General features: G+C 40.8%; 1 protein-coding gene across 5 annotated transcripts in view; it reads left to right on the top strand.

Moving 5' to 3' along the window:
* The window catches only part of grm2b (glutamate receptor, metabotropic 2b), a 35,095-nt gene that overhangs the window by 19,357 nt on the left and 1,548 nt on the right, over positions 1–14,190 (top strand). For all 5 annotated transcript variants that reach the window (XM_037771004.1, XM_037770996.1, XM_037770978.1 and 2 more), the window contains 3 exons: positions 6,947–7,784; positions 8,783–9,846; positions 13,233–13,425. In XM_037771004.1, coding sequence (XP_037626932.1) covers positions 6,947–7,784; positions 8,783–9,846; positions 13,233–13,425 — 2,095 coding nt within the window. The remainder of the gene's footprint in view (positions 1–6,946; positions 7,785–8,782; positions 9,847–13,232; positions 13,426–14,190) is intronic.

Raw genomic sequence — 14,190 nt, 5'->3', positions numbered from 1 at the left:
AATTAAATCACACTGTGTACCGGTGTTTTCTTATATCTTATTCCACTTAAGCCATTACTCATATTCAAATGATTGTGATGATTGAGTCCAAGATCTTCATTGAAACTGATGCCACTTCACACGGACGAACATAGATTTGTTTTTTTTTTTGTTGTTTTTTTATCTTGGGTGTATTTTGGCATCCATAAGAGCTAAAAGTTGTTAAAACTTTACCTGCATTTTTATGATTTCCCTCCTTGCTTTGTGACTCCCCTTCTACAGGAATCATTTCTCATCTTCAGAAATTGAACCAGATTATTCCCAAATTGGACCTAATGCAAGCTTGGCACAGATCCTCTGGGTGGCTGTTTGTACAACATCTGTGTTTCTTTTTTGGAATTAGATGGCATTTTGAAAGAACTATACACTGAGAAGAAACATTATGTTTAAAGAGATGATTAAATTAGATAAACTCTGTATTAAATATACTTAAATTTGTCTTCAGCAACCATATTAATAAATAGCACCAATAAACACACAGCTTTGGTCAACGTACCTTGTTTGCATGTCATTGCACGTGCACAGTATGAAAACACCCCATTTATTTTTGTATCCGAGGTTTTGTTGCAACAGTCACATTTCTCCAACACAATTCAAATAAATTATACCAAACCTAGTAGCGACGTGCATCATATGCATTATGCATAACATGTATTCCTGAACCTCTGGTCTAAGTGGCAGGGCTGGTGCACTGTACATCCTGAACTATCCCTCTGCATGCCATCTACTGTAGATCAGCTTGACAGCGGCCTCGGGGACATACAGTACGGATGGACTTTTCATGTTGGAAAAAATCATGACAGACACATGAGTAAGAGACTGCCACATGTTCCAGCTGTCTCATGTCTTTCCTCAATGCCTGGAAACACGTAATAATGCTCATCATGATGCATCCTATATCATCAAATCCTCAAATGAAGCTAAAGTAAAGCTTATGGATTCATAAGTGTAAATATATGTGGAGCCTCCTTTCTATTGGTTATATTATGATGATATTGACTGAACAGATATTGACACAAATATACCGTATTCATTAGTTTGTCCCGAAGCTAGACACCAGTATTACTACTCTCACGTTCCCAGTTGTTCCCTTTGTCCTTGAAACATCAGCGCTCACTGCAGTCCACTGTCTTTCACATAGATGTTGCAGATTAGATTCACAGGAACCAAAACAGTCACCTCAAACCAAATCGACACTGCACGCTGTAAATATAAAGCACACATGTTATATATTGTTCATGGGCTGTTTGTCATGTAAGACAGCTGTTGGAAGCTTGTGTCGCAAAGGGAACCTTGAGAAGTGTAAAGCCGGTGCTAAAAGTGAGGCAGAAAGCTGAGGGAACTGTAAATAGGATCCTCGTAAATGTTTTCCTGTTGGCACAAATAAACGCATCTCTTTATTTAAAGATCCCCTCCAGGGGTGTTGTACGAGATTGGAGAACACTCTGTTTTGAATACCAATTTATGTCTGGTATGTTTCTCCGTCATTGTAAAATCCTGAAACTATGCATATGCTTTTTTCATATAGAAAGTTTATCTTCTGGACACGAGACTACTTCACTTAAAAGTCTAGTCTCGAGTGTTGCAAACTGGACCACAATTGGTTTCCGAGCGAGTACTAGTAAACAGTCTAGACCTGCTCTATATGAAAAGTGTGATTTGACACTATATAAATTAATTGAATTGAATAGTTGTGATGTCACAAATCCTGCTAACAGCCTTCTAGTGTCAAACTCAGCACATGAATCGCTCCGTATAGGATTTCAGGAAAGGCAAGTTTATATATTGTTTATTTATTTAACACCTTTTAACAACAAGTGCAATTAAAAGTGCATTGCATAAGATATAAAAGGCATTAAGACAAGATATAAGAGCAAGTCAATATAAAAAAGACACATAAATAGGATTTAAAATAATAAAAGTAAATATAAAACAGAATAAGAATGATTAACAGTTACAGGACAGTGTGAGATATGAATAAATATTCCTAAATGTAATTTAATAAATTGCAGTTGAATCACATTCAGAAAAAACAGCAATTTAATTCATGTATGCTGTGAAATCTGAACAAACTGGCTCTGCACACAGAATCTCTCGTGGACATTAATGTGTGAAATATAAAGAATATGACATAATTATCATTATTATAATAATATAATATATAATAATGATAATTATTAAATAATTATATTTTTTAGTCCCTGTTTGCCAAACAAGCCACTGAAATGAATAGAAATCAGCAAAACACTTTTTCTTGACATATGACGACATATGGTGCAGTAACATTAATTTTTGTAGAACATTTTTGCAATCACTGCACTGTGTATATAATAGAGCATGTTATATATCACTGCCTGCTGTGCTGCACAGTTTGGGTTTAAAGGAACACTGTAGGGATGGAGGCTTTTATAATTTATTACTTTTATTATTTTATAAGGAAACATAGAAAACAATCACTGTCTCACTAATGAACCTCCTAAGTAATAGAACCAAAACAAGACTTTAACTGCATAATGTACTGCAATAATCATTGTGATATATTCGATATAACCTGTAATGCTAATGAGGTCATTAATCTAATTAATGAAATGATTTGCAATAATTCTTTGTGCATACATAGTTACATATACATGTCCTCTCAGAACAAATGGGCACTATTCAGAGGATTTCTACATCTTAACAGAGTAATAATTTAAAAAAGGAGAGTACTTTATGTAGTTAATATGCAAATATATGCAAGAGGGTGCCTTAAAAATGTAATCAGACCTTCTTATACAGGGAAGCTGTGGTGTGAATATGTATTATCTTTTAGAGATGTGGTCCAAGAAGCAGGATGCCACATTTGGGGACCTCTCTTGGATTTTAAACCAGTGCACCGTGAAGAGCACCTAATTGGTGCCAAAACACTGCAGTTATGATCCAAACCAGCTAAAGTGGTTCTGTGTCTTTATCAGGTTAGAGTAAAGTCTGAAGTTCTAGCTATGATTAAGGTTACTAAGTCTTGAATAAATTAGTGTCAGCCAAAGCTCCTTGCACGCTGGAACATCTACAGACTTATAGTAATTAAGAAATGAAATGCAAGTTTGGAGTTTGTGGAGTCTCGTGCAATGAGAGCACATTTACAGTATGATAAGCAGCACTGTTGTCGATGGAGAGAGCGAGAGGGAAGTACCGCATGACGACGAACAGACGGTTACTGTCACACACTCCAGTAGCGTCCTGAAAGGTGCGCTGTCAGGCTGCTCCAAGAATCTCTTGATGAAGGCCAACTACCTGTCTGGAAATCCTGCAAGAGGAAACTACCTTATTACTATGCAAGTGTGACTCGGTGTGGCTGCTTGTATGTCACTCTGCTGCATACAAAATACTGTATATATATATATATATTCTATGCAACATAAATAAGGCATTAGTCAGGTTTCGCCATACATGAACAACGGAAATCATGTCTGTCAGTGGGTAATTGGATGAGACCTCTGCCCTATATTCTGCTGTAAACAGTGGAGAGGACTACTGCCGGGTGCTGTGCGCTTGTCTAAATGCATCATATTTACTCCATTCATCCCCTCAAGAACTTTGCTGTGCGCCTGTGTTTCCTGTTGGCTCTTGTCTTTGGGGTGTTGTAGCTCAAGGAGGTTACGCACACGGCCGCCTGCAGATCAGGGTTAATGTCAGTAATTTCTGAGGCAAAACAGAGTGTGTTTGCATCGCATATTCAATGCCAAGTAGTCTCAGTCCTGCTTACAAATGCGTCACTTTACATTAAGGCGGCCATAGTAATGAAAAGGTGAATGTGTCAGGGAGAGAGAAGAGAGCAATGCAAGAAAGCTCTTGAAGGAAGTAAGAAGTAAACAAGATGAAGTGTCTGTTGCTACGCGAGCAGCTGTGTGAGGTTGTATACTCTAACATCAGCATGCTCAAATGCTCACCATGCAAATGATAACACATGTTGGTGTTTATCAGGTTTAATGTTTACCATCAGTGTTCACCATCTTAGTTAAAGGAACAGTGTGTAGCATTAGGAGAATTTACTGGCGGAAATGGAATATAATATTAATAAGTATGTTTTCTTTAGTGTGTAATCACATGAAAATTAGAATAGTTGTGTTTTCGTTACCTTAGAATGAGCCGTTTATATCTACATATGGAGCGGGTCCTCTTCTCGGAGCCGCCCCCCATGTTTCTACAGTAACCAAACCAAACACTGGCACCAGGTAGGGCCATTCACGTTTTCACGTTTTCACGTTTTCACGTTTTCACGTTTTCACGTTTTCACGTTTTAGTGTCGGCCGCCATAGTCGCCCTACATGCTTGTTTCATTTGGTTGCATTCTTCAAACTCATGCTCGATGCAGCCAGATCCTTCACACTGCACCTTTAAATAACAGTTGATAAAGATATTGTAATGAAGGAAACTTTGTTTTCCTTTAGTTATTAGTAAATTATTATTTTATTATCTGTTCTTGAATGTGATTTTTCAAGTTAATGAGATAACATTTTAAAGTTTAGTGTGTTAGCTTGCTAACATTACTAATTTAGCAAATACAACTGAGGCTGGTAGGAATCATTAGTTTTGGTGATAAAACAACATATTAGACAACATTTTTTTTTTTTTTTTTTAAATTGACCTGTGGCGTTAGATGAAAAGTCAGTGGATCACCAAAGTTTTTACTATTTTTAGATATTTCTGGCCAAAGTTATGGACCAACTGACCGACAGAGGGATATAGCCACCCCTAGAGCCATGCCTCTAGTGTGACTAAAGGAAGATTGTTGAGAAATATGTTCAGGGCACCACATGCAGAACATTGTGATCCAAGTTCACATACAGGGTGAAAACACTTTATAATTTATAATATCACAGAAAGGATTGATTGCTCTGTTTAAGTTCTCGTGGGTTTGGAATGAGAAAGCTGTAACCGAGAACGGTACTTTTAATGCGACTTAGTGTGAGTGTGGAAGGTTCCAATTACATCCATGGGGATGCCATTGTTTGGGAAGCCTCCAGGCAAACAATGAAGCCTGAGGGAGGAGGGAGTCGTGTTGAAGCTCATGGGTATTCACTAATCATTGCTGTGTCTCATGAGGAATCCTGCAAAATGACAAGTTTTCACCATCAGCTCTCTGTCATAGTTAGCTCTGTAATGCTGTGTGGGAAAATAATTGCCATGATTTTATGCTACTCTGACACAATCGTTTCAGCAGGCTCGTGTTCAACACGGATGCCTCGCTGAGTTTTCATTCAAAGATTATCATGCACCCCTGTTGAACTCACAACTCCCATCTCCAGAAGGAAAATCAATATATATATGTCTGGGTTATAGGTGGGCATCATACCTTCTGGCAGAATCTGACTTTAATGACATGAAAAAAACAGCAGAAACACTCCGATAAAATCCCAATCTCTGCGTCATTGTTGCTGTTGTTATCTGACACTCTCTGTGAAGGGATCTCTGGCACTAGCTGCTGGTGATCCCTGACAGAGTAAACAGTTTGAGATAGAGGAACATTGAATTGTCGCTGTTTTCCCTGCCAGTCTCTGCCACAGAGCTGAGGCACACCAGACAGCAGCTCTGCCCTTTCATGGCTCCACTTCACCTATAGACCAGATGGATATCCACAAGCTGGAAAGCAAAAAAAAGAAAAGAAAGCTGAGATTATGAATGTTATCATGAGGAAAATTATGACCGCACTGCACTCAAAATTGTCAGCTATAATCATGCCATTAGAGCCACAAGAATGTTGTAACATTGAGCAATTGTTATGCTTGCCAGCTGCTCAAGCATCTGCAACTGCATGTGTCACTCTGTTAAAGAGGTTATAATCAATAGTTTTAGATTAACAATGAATATAACAACAAACAGAGGGCTTTCATACAGGAGGCCGCTGTTTGTGTCTTGTGTGAAAACAACAACATGTTGTTTGTCTTTGTGTTCACACCATTAAGTTTCACTTTCACTTCACAAACGTAGTAATTTTAAGTCAAACCATGATGTTTTATTAAAACCTAACTAAGTGGGTTTGTTGCCTAAACTTGAGTGTGTTTGTTAACGTTAACCACGTGTTTACCGCGACCATAATGGAGCGTCCTAGTTTGACGCGCTGGGCTACCCAGTGCGTTAGAAACAGTGGGCAACCTCTGGGTCTGAAAAGTGAAGCGAATGTGGAAGTGCCTTAAACTTGCATTCTCTGTAACAGCCAGCGACTCCTCTGGTTGCAAAAAAAAAGTCTGATTGTACAGAAGTTTTTGAGAAAATGAGCCTACTTCTCTCTTGATTTATTACCTCAGTAAACATTGTAAACATGAGTTTATGGTCTCAATCTCTAGTTTCAAGTCTGCTTTAATACAGCATGATGTTCATTTAGTAAATTATGGTCCCATTTAGAGTCAAATAGACCATAAAGCTGTGAGTTGTCCATGTTTTCATCTTACAACTTTAACCCTTTCACAGTGTGTTTTTTGCTCATGAAAGTAAATTATAACCTTTTGTTTGCCTAAAAATGTCTTTTGGTGATAGCCAAAATGCCAAACTCGAGGCTTCAAAACAGCTATCAACAAAGCAATGACTATATCCACTTCTTATATACAATCAGGTTAGAAAGTGACGCCAACGGGTCCTGACAAAGCATCAGTTTGTGACAAGTTGGGATGATGATGGCTGAAAGATAATTATCACCCTACTCCCCTCAGCTCTATGGAGCTTTATAATGTATTTCAGCTCACTGTTCAGCTCACCCAGGACATTCTGCTGAGCAGTCTAACCATGTAGCAACTAAACCCCTCATTTGATTCTAGCAGGGGAGGTCTTTATGTGTGTCATGCTTCTACTATGGATCGTGTCACTCCATACTTTGACACTATATCCAATAAAGGTGACCTAATGAAATATTTTCTTTCTTTTTCTCCAGGTGGCCAACCTCCTGCGATTGTTCCAGATCCCTCAGATCAGCTACGCCTCCACCAGTTCAAAGCTCAGCGATAAGACCCGCTATGACTACTTTGCCCGCACTGTACCCCCTGACTTCTACCAGGCCAAGGCCATAGCAGAGATCCTGCGCTTCTTCAACTGGACCTACGTGTCAACAGTAGCGTCAGAGGGCGACTACGGCGAGACCGGCATCGATGCCTTCCAGCAGGAGGCCCGCACTCGCCAAATCTGCATCGCCACCTCAGCCAAGGTGAGCCGCTCCATGAACCGCCAGGGCTATGACAACGTGATCCGCGCTCTGCAGCAGAAGTCCAACGCCAAGGTGGTCATCCTGTTCACGCGAAGTGAAGACGCCCGCGAGCTGCTGGTGTCCGCCGCTCGCATGAACAGCACCTTTACCTGGGTAGCCAGCGACGGATGGGGAGCGCAGGAGAGCGTGGTGAGGGGCAGCGAGATGGCAGCAGACAGGGCTTTCACCATCGAGCTGGCCTCCTACCCAATCAGAGAGTTTGAAGACTACTTCACCAAGCTGAACCCGTACACCAACACGAGGAACCCGTGGTTCAAAGAGTTCTGGGAGCACCGCTTTGGCTGCAGCCTCCAGGAGCCCGGCTGCAGTGAACACAGCCTACGAGATGGAACTTTTGAGCAGGAGTCCAAGATCATGTTTGTCGTAAACGCGGTCTACGCCATGGCCTACGCTCTGCACAACATGAGGCAAGCCGTATGCTCCAACGCATCCAAGGTGTGTGATGCTATGAAACCAGGTAACGGCAAAAGGTTCTACAAGGAATTCATCTTGAAGACCAAGTTTGAGGGTAAGCACAGCAATGAAAGCGAAAACACGGACAGCATGCTTCACAAGAATGCTTGTTCCTTTTTTCATGTGAAATAGTTTTTAAATAGCTGATAATGGGATTAAATTCATTGTGAATGTTTTAATGTAAAGAAAATATGCATGGCACCGGATTAACACATCAAAGGATTTCCTCTGCTGCACTGAAAAGAGCTTTGTAATTAATCAATTAGCTAAAATAATTCATGAATTAGCATGGCTGCATCAGTGGGAGGGGAACCAATCTAGAACATACTATTCTGAGAATATTGGATATTAGTTGGATGAACACTCGCAAATGGCAGGAAACCATGTGTTGAATATTCACAGCCATTTAGTGCATTATAAGCCAGGACAGTCGTAGTCATTTTAATGTTTTAAGCATCAATGAAAATACTAGTGGGATGTACAATACCATTAGTGTTAACTATACTTCAGCAGATATACTGTATGTATATAGTTGTGTATCATAGACTTATATTTAGATGGACGACACATCTCCACTTCAGAGTCTGAGCTGTAGTGATCAGGGAGCTGGAGCCGCTGTATCGAGATCCCGCCCACACACCCACCCGAGCCAATCACGAGCCGAGCACGGCCGCAGCTTGCTAGCGCGAGCCGCCTGGCTGCTACGTTAGCACCATGGTAGCTGTTTGGCTAGAAAGACGCAACAACTAACTATAATATCTCTATAATAACTACATTAATGATCAAATCCGCTAGCGTGGAGGAGGCGGGATTTATGACCTATACTGCAACCAGCCACCAGGGGGCAATCGAGCTGTTTTTGCTTCAATTTTGTGGAGCTATCATGTCGTCCATCTTTATATACATACATATACATATATAGTCTATGTTATGTATATGCACAAATTTACAAAACTAAAACTATGATATATTCCAGAACAATTTAATAACAAAATCAATGGTACCCTCTTTTTATTTCCTATTTATTATCCTTGTATTTTTGCTTCCTACCAGCTCCGTTCAGACCCGTCGACACACAGAACATGGTGCGCTTTGACGCTTTTGGCGACAGCATCAGCCGCTACAACATCTTTCATTACCACCAAGAAGAGGGGAAGTTCGTCTACAGGAAGGTTGGCTACTGGGACCAGATCCTGACCCTGAACACCAGCCTGGTGCCATGGCGTGACATTGTCCCGCCCACCTCCCAGTGCAGTGACCCCTGCAGGAAGAACGAGGTGAAGAGCATGCAGCCTGGAGACGTGTGCTGCTGGATCTGCATCCCCTGTCAGCCCTACCAGTACCTGATTGATGAGTTCACCTGTGCTGACTGTACCTTCGGTCGGTGGCCTCTGGATAACCTGAGTGGCTGCTACGATCTGCCTGAAGAGTACATCCGGTGGGAGGATGCCTGGGCCATCGGGCCCGTCACCATCTCCTGCCTTGGTATAGGGTGCACTCTGTCAGTAGTGGGCCTGTTCTTCAAGCACAACGACACGCCCGTGGTTAAAGCAAGTGGACGTGAACTCTCTTACATCCTCTTGGTGGGAGTGCTGATGTGCTACCTCATGACCTTCATCTACATCGCCAAACCTTCCACTGCTGTTTGCACCCTACGCCGACTAGGCCTGGGCACCTCGTTCGCAGTGTGTTACTCAGCTCTCCTAACCAAGACCAACCGCATCGCTCGCATCTTCAGCGGGGTGAAGGACGGAGCCCAGCGGCCACGCCTCATAAGCCCCGCCTCCCAAGTAGCGATCTGCGGCGTCCTCATCTCCTGCCAGCTGCTGGTGGCCGTGATCTGGCTGCTCGTGGAGGTGCCAGGGGTTCGGAAGGAGGTGGGCCCGGAGAGGAGAGACGTGGTCACCCTCAAGTGCAGCAGCAGGGACTCCAGCATGCTCATGTCACTCACCTACAACTGCGTCCTCATCATCCTCTGCACCGTCTACGCGTTCAAGACGCGGAAGTGCCCCGAAAACTTCAACGAGGCCAAGTTCATCGGATTCACCATGTACACCACCTGCATCATCTGGCTCGCTTTCCAGCCCATCTTCTACGTCACTGCCAGCGACTACAGGGTAACCATCAATCCTTTTTTTATATATAAAGTCAACTATGAGTATAATTTATATTTCTAGAAACATCTCAAGACCACTGTTGTGGAATAATGTAAACAATGTCTATAAATGACTATCCCTAGTGTGTTTATCATTCCTAAAGAGGAAGGTGTCACTTTCACATTCCATTTGATCACCGTCACCTAGACGCATGAAAGAGCGAGCTTTCATTTCATGTTGGCTGAAGGATCTTTCAAGATGAGAACAAAGACTCTGGAGACGGATAAGGCTGGAATATACAGATAGAAATAATTAATGACACTCAAACCGATTCATTGAATCGCAGCACTACTAAATGCTTTATGACACATTTCAAGTGCAAACGATGATTTTCCTGAGATTTATTACAGCTTGTGTTATTAGATGCTAAAATCACAACTGGCCCTGTATAGTAAAACCAGCCGAGCAGTATTATGACCTGTGGTAAAAATAATTGTAAGCAGGGACATGGAGTGCTGGCTCATTTAGTGGCATTGCCTCCTATAATAGTCAGAGGAAATGTGACATATCTCCTGCAGAGTTGTCACAAGGGGATAAAGTTTTGCAGCTAAAGGCTGCATTTACCCCGGATCGCATAAATGACATTGAATGAGTGGGCTGAGTTATGCATAACTATAATTGGACTTGTTTGAAATGCTGCAGCAGGCGAAAAATATGAATATACATTTTATTCTTCCCCGAGTAGAAAGTGTATAGCTGCAAGGAAAAAAATAATGTTTTTATCCTTAAAGTAAGACAAATAAGAGAAAACAACTGGCATAAAGCTGACAGACCATGTAAGTTATGAGTGCCGGGGCCTTAGGCAGACTCAAGGCTACTGCCACACCATTTGGTCAGGGTGTGCAACAAGGCCTTTGTTGTGCAAACAGATCGGGGGGAGGTCCAGATGACACAAGCTTTGTATCATCATCAGGTACCTCAGGCTTTTCATGTCTGTAGCAATCAGACTTCCCCGCCACCCAAACCGTGAACCGGAAACCTTTACCTTTCCTGATCCCCAGTGGGATTCATGAGACCGACCAGGCGGCCGCACGTTGTAGAATATAGTACGGCTTCGTAGCAGAGAGGCAGCGCACAAAGTAATTGAAAGAATGAGAGGTTTGGCACTGCAACAGAGACCTTGGTGCTTTGGTTCTGTGTGACACCAATAATGATGTCTGTGGGTTCAGTTGCCACATTTCAAATTAGGGTTGGAGAGCACAGAGCTATTCTAATGAGAGAGACTAGCCTTGTTGCCCAGTGAATCATGAACTCACAGATGGATACAGATATCTGACATCTTATGCTCAGAAACGTGTAAATTATTTAAAATCTCCTTCACTTGTACATTTTATTCTCCTTATTTGACCAAAAGGGAACATTACAAATATAGAAATAGTCAATGCCTGACGTATGTGCACTATATAACTATACATCAATTCAGTAAATTAAAATACTGAATCATAAAAGACAAGGAAAGTGTGAAAATAATTGATAAAATGCAGTTATATCCAAATTAAAATGCAAATGTCTGTTGATGAAACCATATAAATATAATAAAAAAAGCTTTAAAAAGGTGCTCATCATTAAATACAGTAAAAAGTGTATCCTAGTTCTCTTCGCTGCCAGTTTTATAGTGTCTTATTGGTGCTTCATAATTATATGTATAAAGAACTGTTAAATGGAAACAGCTTCATGGCTGAAAGAGATAAGGAGCTGCAGGCTGCAGTCTTGGCTGTGTTTTCACCAGTTATTTTTCTAGTCTAGAGTTTAAGTTGATGAGGACTTCACATATTTATGCAGCGTTGTTGTTGTATGTTTAGGAGGGATTTCACTTCAAGCTGTGGTTCTGAAAATAGAAGTTCCTGGACTGCGGGGGTAACCAGTGGGGTGGGAAGAGAAGATGACCCCAGCAGTCAGCTCACATTAGCAGCCGAAATATGACTAACAAGGGCCTGACTTTACCGGACAGCCAGCTGGGCTTAATCCACATTCTTCTTCTTGCCCCCTCATATTCATGCACATACAGATAACACAATTAGAATAGCTAATGTTCATAATTGAAACTTCACACACACACATACATAATAGGAAATGGAAATGTGGCCAATAATACTAGAATAATACCAGTATGAAACGGCATGACTGCAGGATACGGCAACTTAGGGCAAACCTGTCATTTTTATAGAGGAGGAAACATGCACATTACATAGAAAAATCAAAGTAGTAACAAGGGTAATGTAAAACAAATACAATTAAATTTAGCAAATTTAAAAGCGACTAAACACAGTTAAAGAACATTATCTAGCATATAATCATCTGTGTTCATATTTATACAAACTAACAAAAACATTTGTTTGATGCCATACATTTTTGAAATGTGTTTTTACCACAATTCATTCACGTAAAAACAAGAAACCAATCAAAGTTGCAGTTAAGACATATTTAACAACATTTTATTTAGTAGAGAACAACAAGATAATGTTGATAATTCATTTATTTATTTGCAATACAAGACCATTGCAATTATGCGTTATAACTAAGTGATTAGGATGTGGTAGGAAAGATGAAGGACATGAAGATAATTTGTGACTCTCATGTTACAGCTGATTAGACTGTTGTCAGGCTATTAAATAGGCATTATCAGTCGCTATAAGCTCCATAGATGTGGGTCAGTAGGGGCCTAATACACCTACTAGTAGGTTTTATCATCTGTTCACATGGTAGATCACTGAAAGAAGGTATAAAAGAACAAGACAGCGACCTCTAGTGACCGTAGTAGTTATGACAGGAGCAGGAAGTCAGTTAATATAGACAGCATGAAACTCAGATTTTGGGTCGAGGTTGGGGTCGATGGATGGGGAACTTTCACCCAGGAGACTGGAGCCAACAACGTGTAGTTATCTGCAGAAAGTTTCACTTTCACTTTTGAAACGTAGCTATTTTAAGTCAAAATACGATGTTTTCCCTTAAGTGGTTTTGTTGCTTAAACCTAAAGAAGTCATTTTGTTTGTGTTAAAAGAAAAACACGTAACGCTTTATTCAGTTTTACAACATATTGCTTTTAGTTTTACTTTCACTTTTACAATGTAGTAGGTGTAGTAGGCTCCTATAATGGCCCACATTACTAATTACATTAACGATCTGGGAGTCTACCAGATCAGGAAACAAATGAAATTTTGAGTGAACTGATTGGATCAAAGGCTGTAGTGAAGTAACAGGTGTGTGTGTGTGTGTGTGTGTGTGTGTGTGCGTGAGGCCAGGTGGCCTTTGAACAAACTTCATTAGTCCTTTTGAAGACAAAAAAAAGAGGAAATCCAAGTGCAGACTGATCTATTCACCACCACCCACTCTCCGTCCCCTCACAGGTGCAGACCACCACCATGTGCATCTCCGTCAGTCTGAGCGGTTCGGTGGTCCTCGGCTGCCTCTTCGCCCCCAAAGTTCACATCATCCTGTTTCAGCCCCAGAAAAACGTGGCCTCGCTGAGAGTCACGGCCAACCGCTTCAGCGCCACAGTGTCCGCTTCTGCCTCCGCTCCCAGCTCCAGCTACTCTAAAGGTAGTGAAAGTATCCACTAGATCTTGTACTCATTGTTCTATTTAGTACTGTAAAGGAACATCAGCACAAAGGCATCTGTGTTAATAAATGTTTCTGATTGGAAATTTCATCTCATTTTCACTATATCATAGCTTTTGCAATATCAGCTGCAACCTAATAACTTGCAACAGTTTAGGTTTCCAAAATAGGACATAAGTAATAACAATGTAATCAACAAGAGAAATGCAACCTGACTTACATGGAATATTTTGTACTTTGTAAAACACCTCATAAAAGTTAAGACACCAGACAATAATGAATGTTTGTTTTTTTCCCTCTGGTTTTGTGTCATTGTGGCTAAGCAATTAAAATCCAATCATTATGTTCCTTTTCACGTTGGATAAATAAGTCTTATCTAAAGCTCTTTAATAAACTGACAACTAATTTACAGTGCAAACTTCATGAATAGAATAAACACAGTCACATAAGTTTACTTAGTGCAGTCAGTGTAACTTCACTTTTTCTTAGAGCTAGGAGAGCTCAAACAGTTTTTAGTCCAAACTACCACTGTGCAGTTAAAGGTTAGTTTAACTGTTATTGTTCTCCCGGACTAAAGACATCGATCTTAGTCATCTGAAATTAATGTTTGCTGTAATGATTGAGAGCCATGAGGTGGAGGAAGTATTCAAAGCTTTTAGTTAAAGGACCAGTGTGTAACATTTAGTGGGATCTATTGGCAGAAATGGAATATAATATCAATAACTATGTTTTCATTAGTGTATAATC

This window comes from Sebastes umbrosus, chromosome 1 (genome assembly GCF_015220745.1).
Source record: "Sebastes umbrosus isolate fSebUmb1 chromosome 1, fSebUmb1.pri, whole genome shotgun sequence".
Classification (NCBI taxonomy): domain Eukaryota; kingdom Metazoa; phylum Chordata; class Actinopteri; order Perciformes; family Sebastidae; genus Sebastes; species Sebastes umbrosus.
Note: the sequence above shows the minus strand (reverse complement) of the source record. Positions and strands in the feature narration are given on the sequence as shown.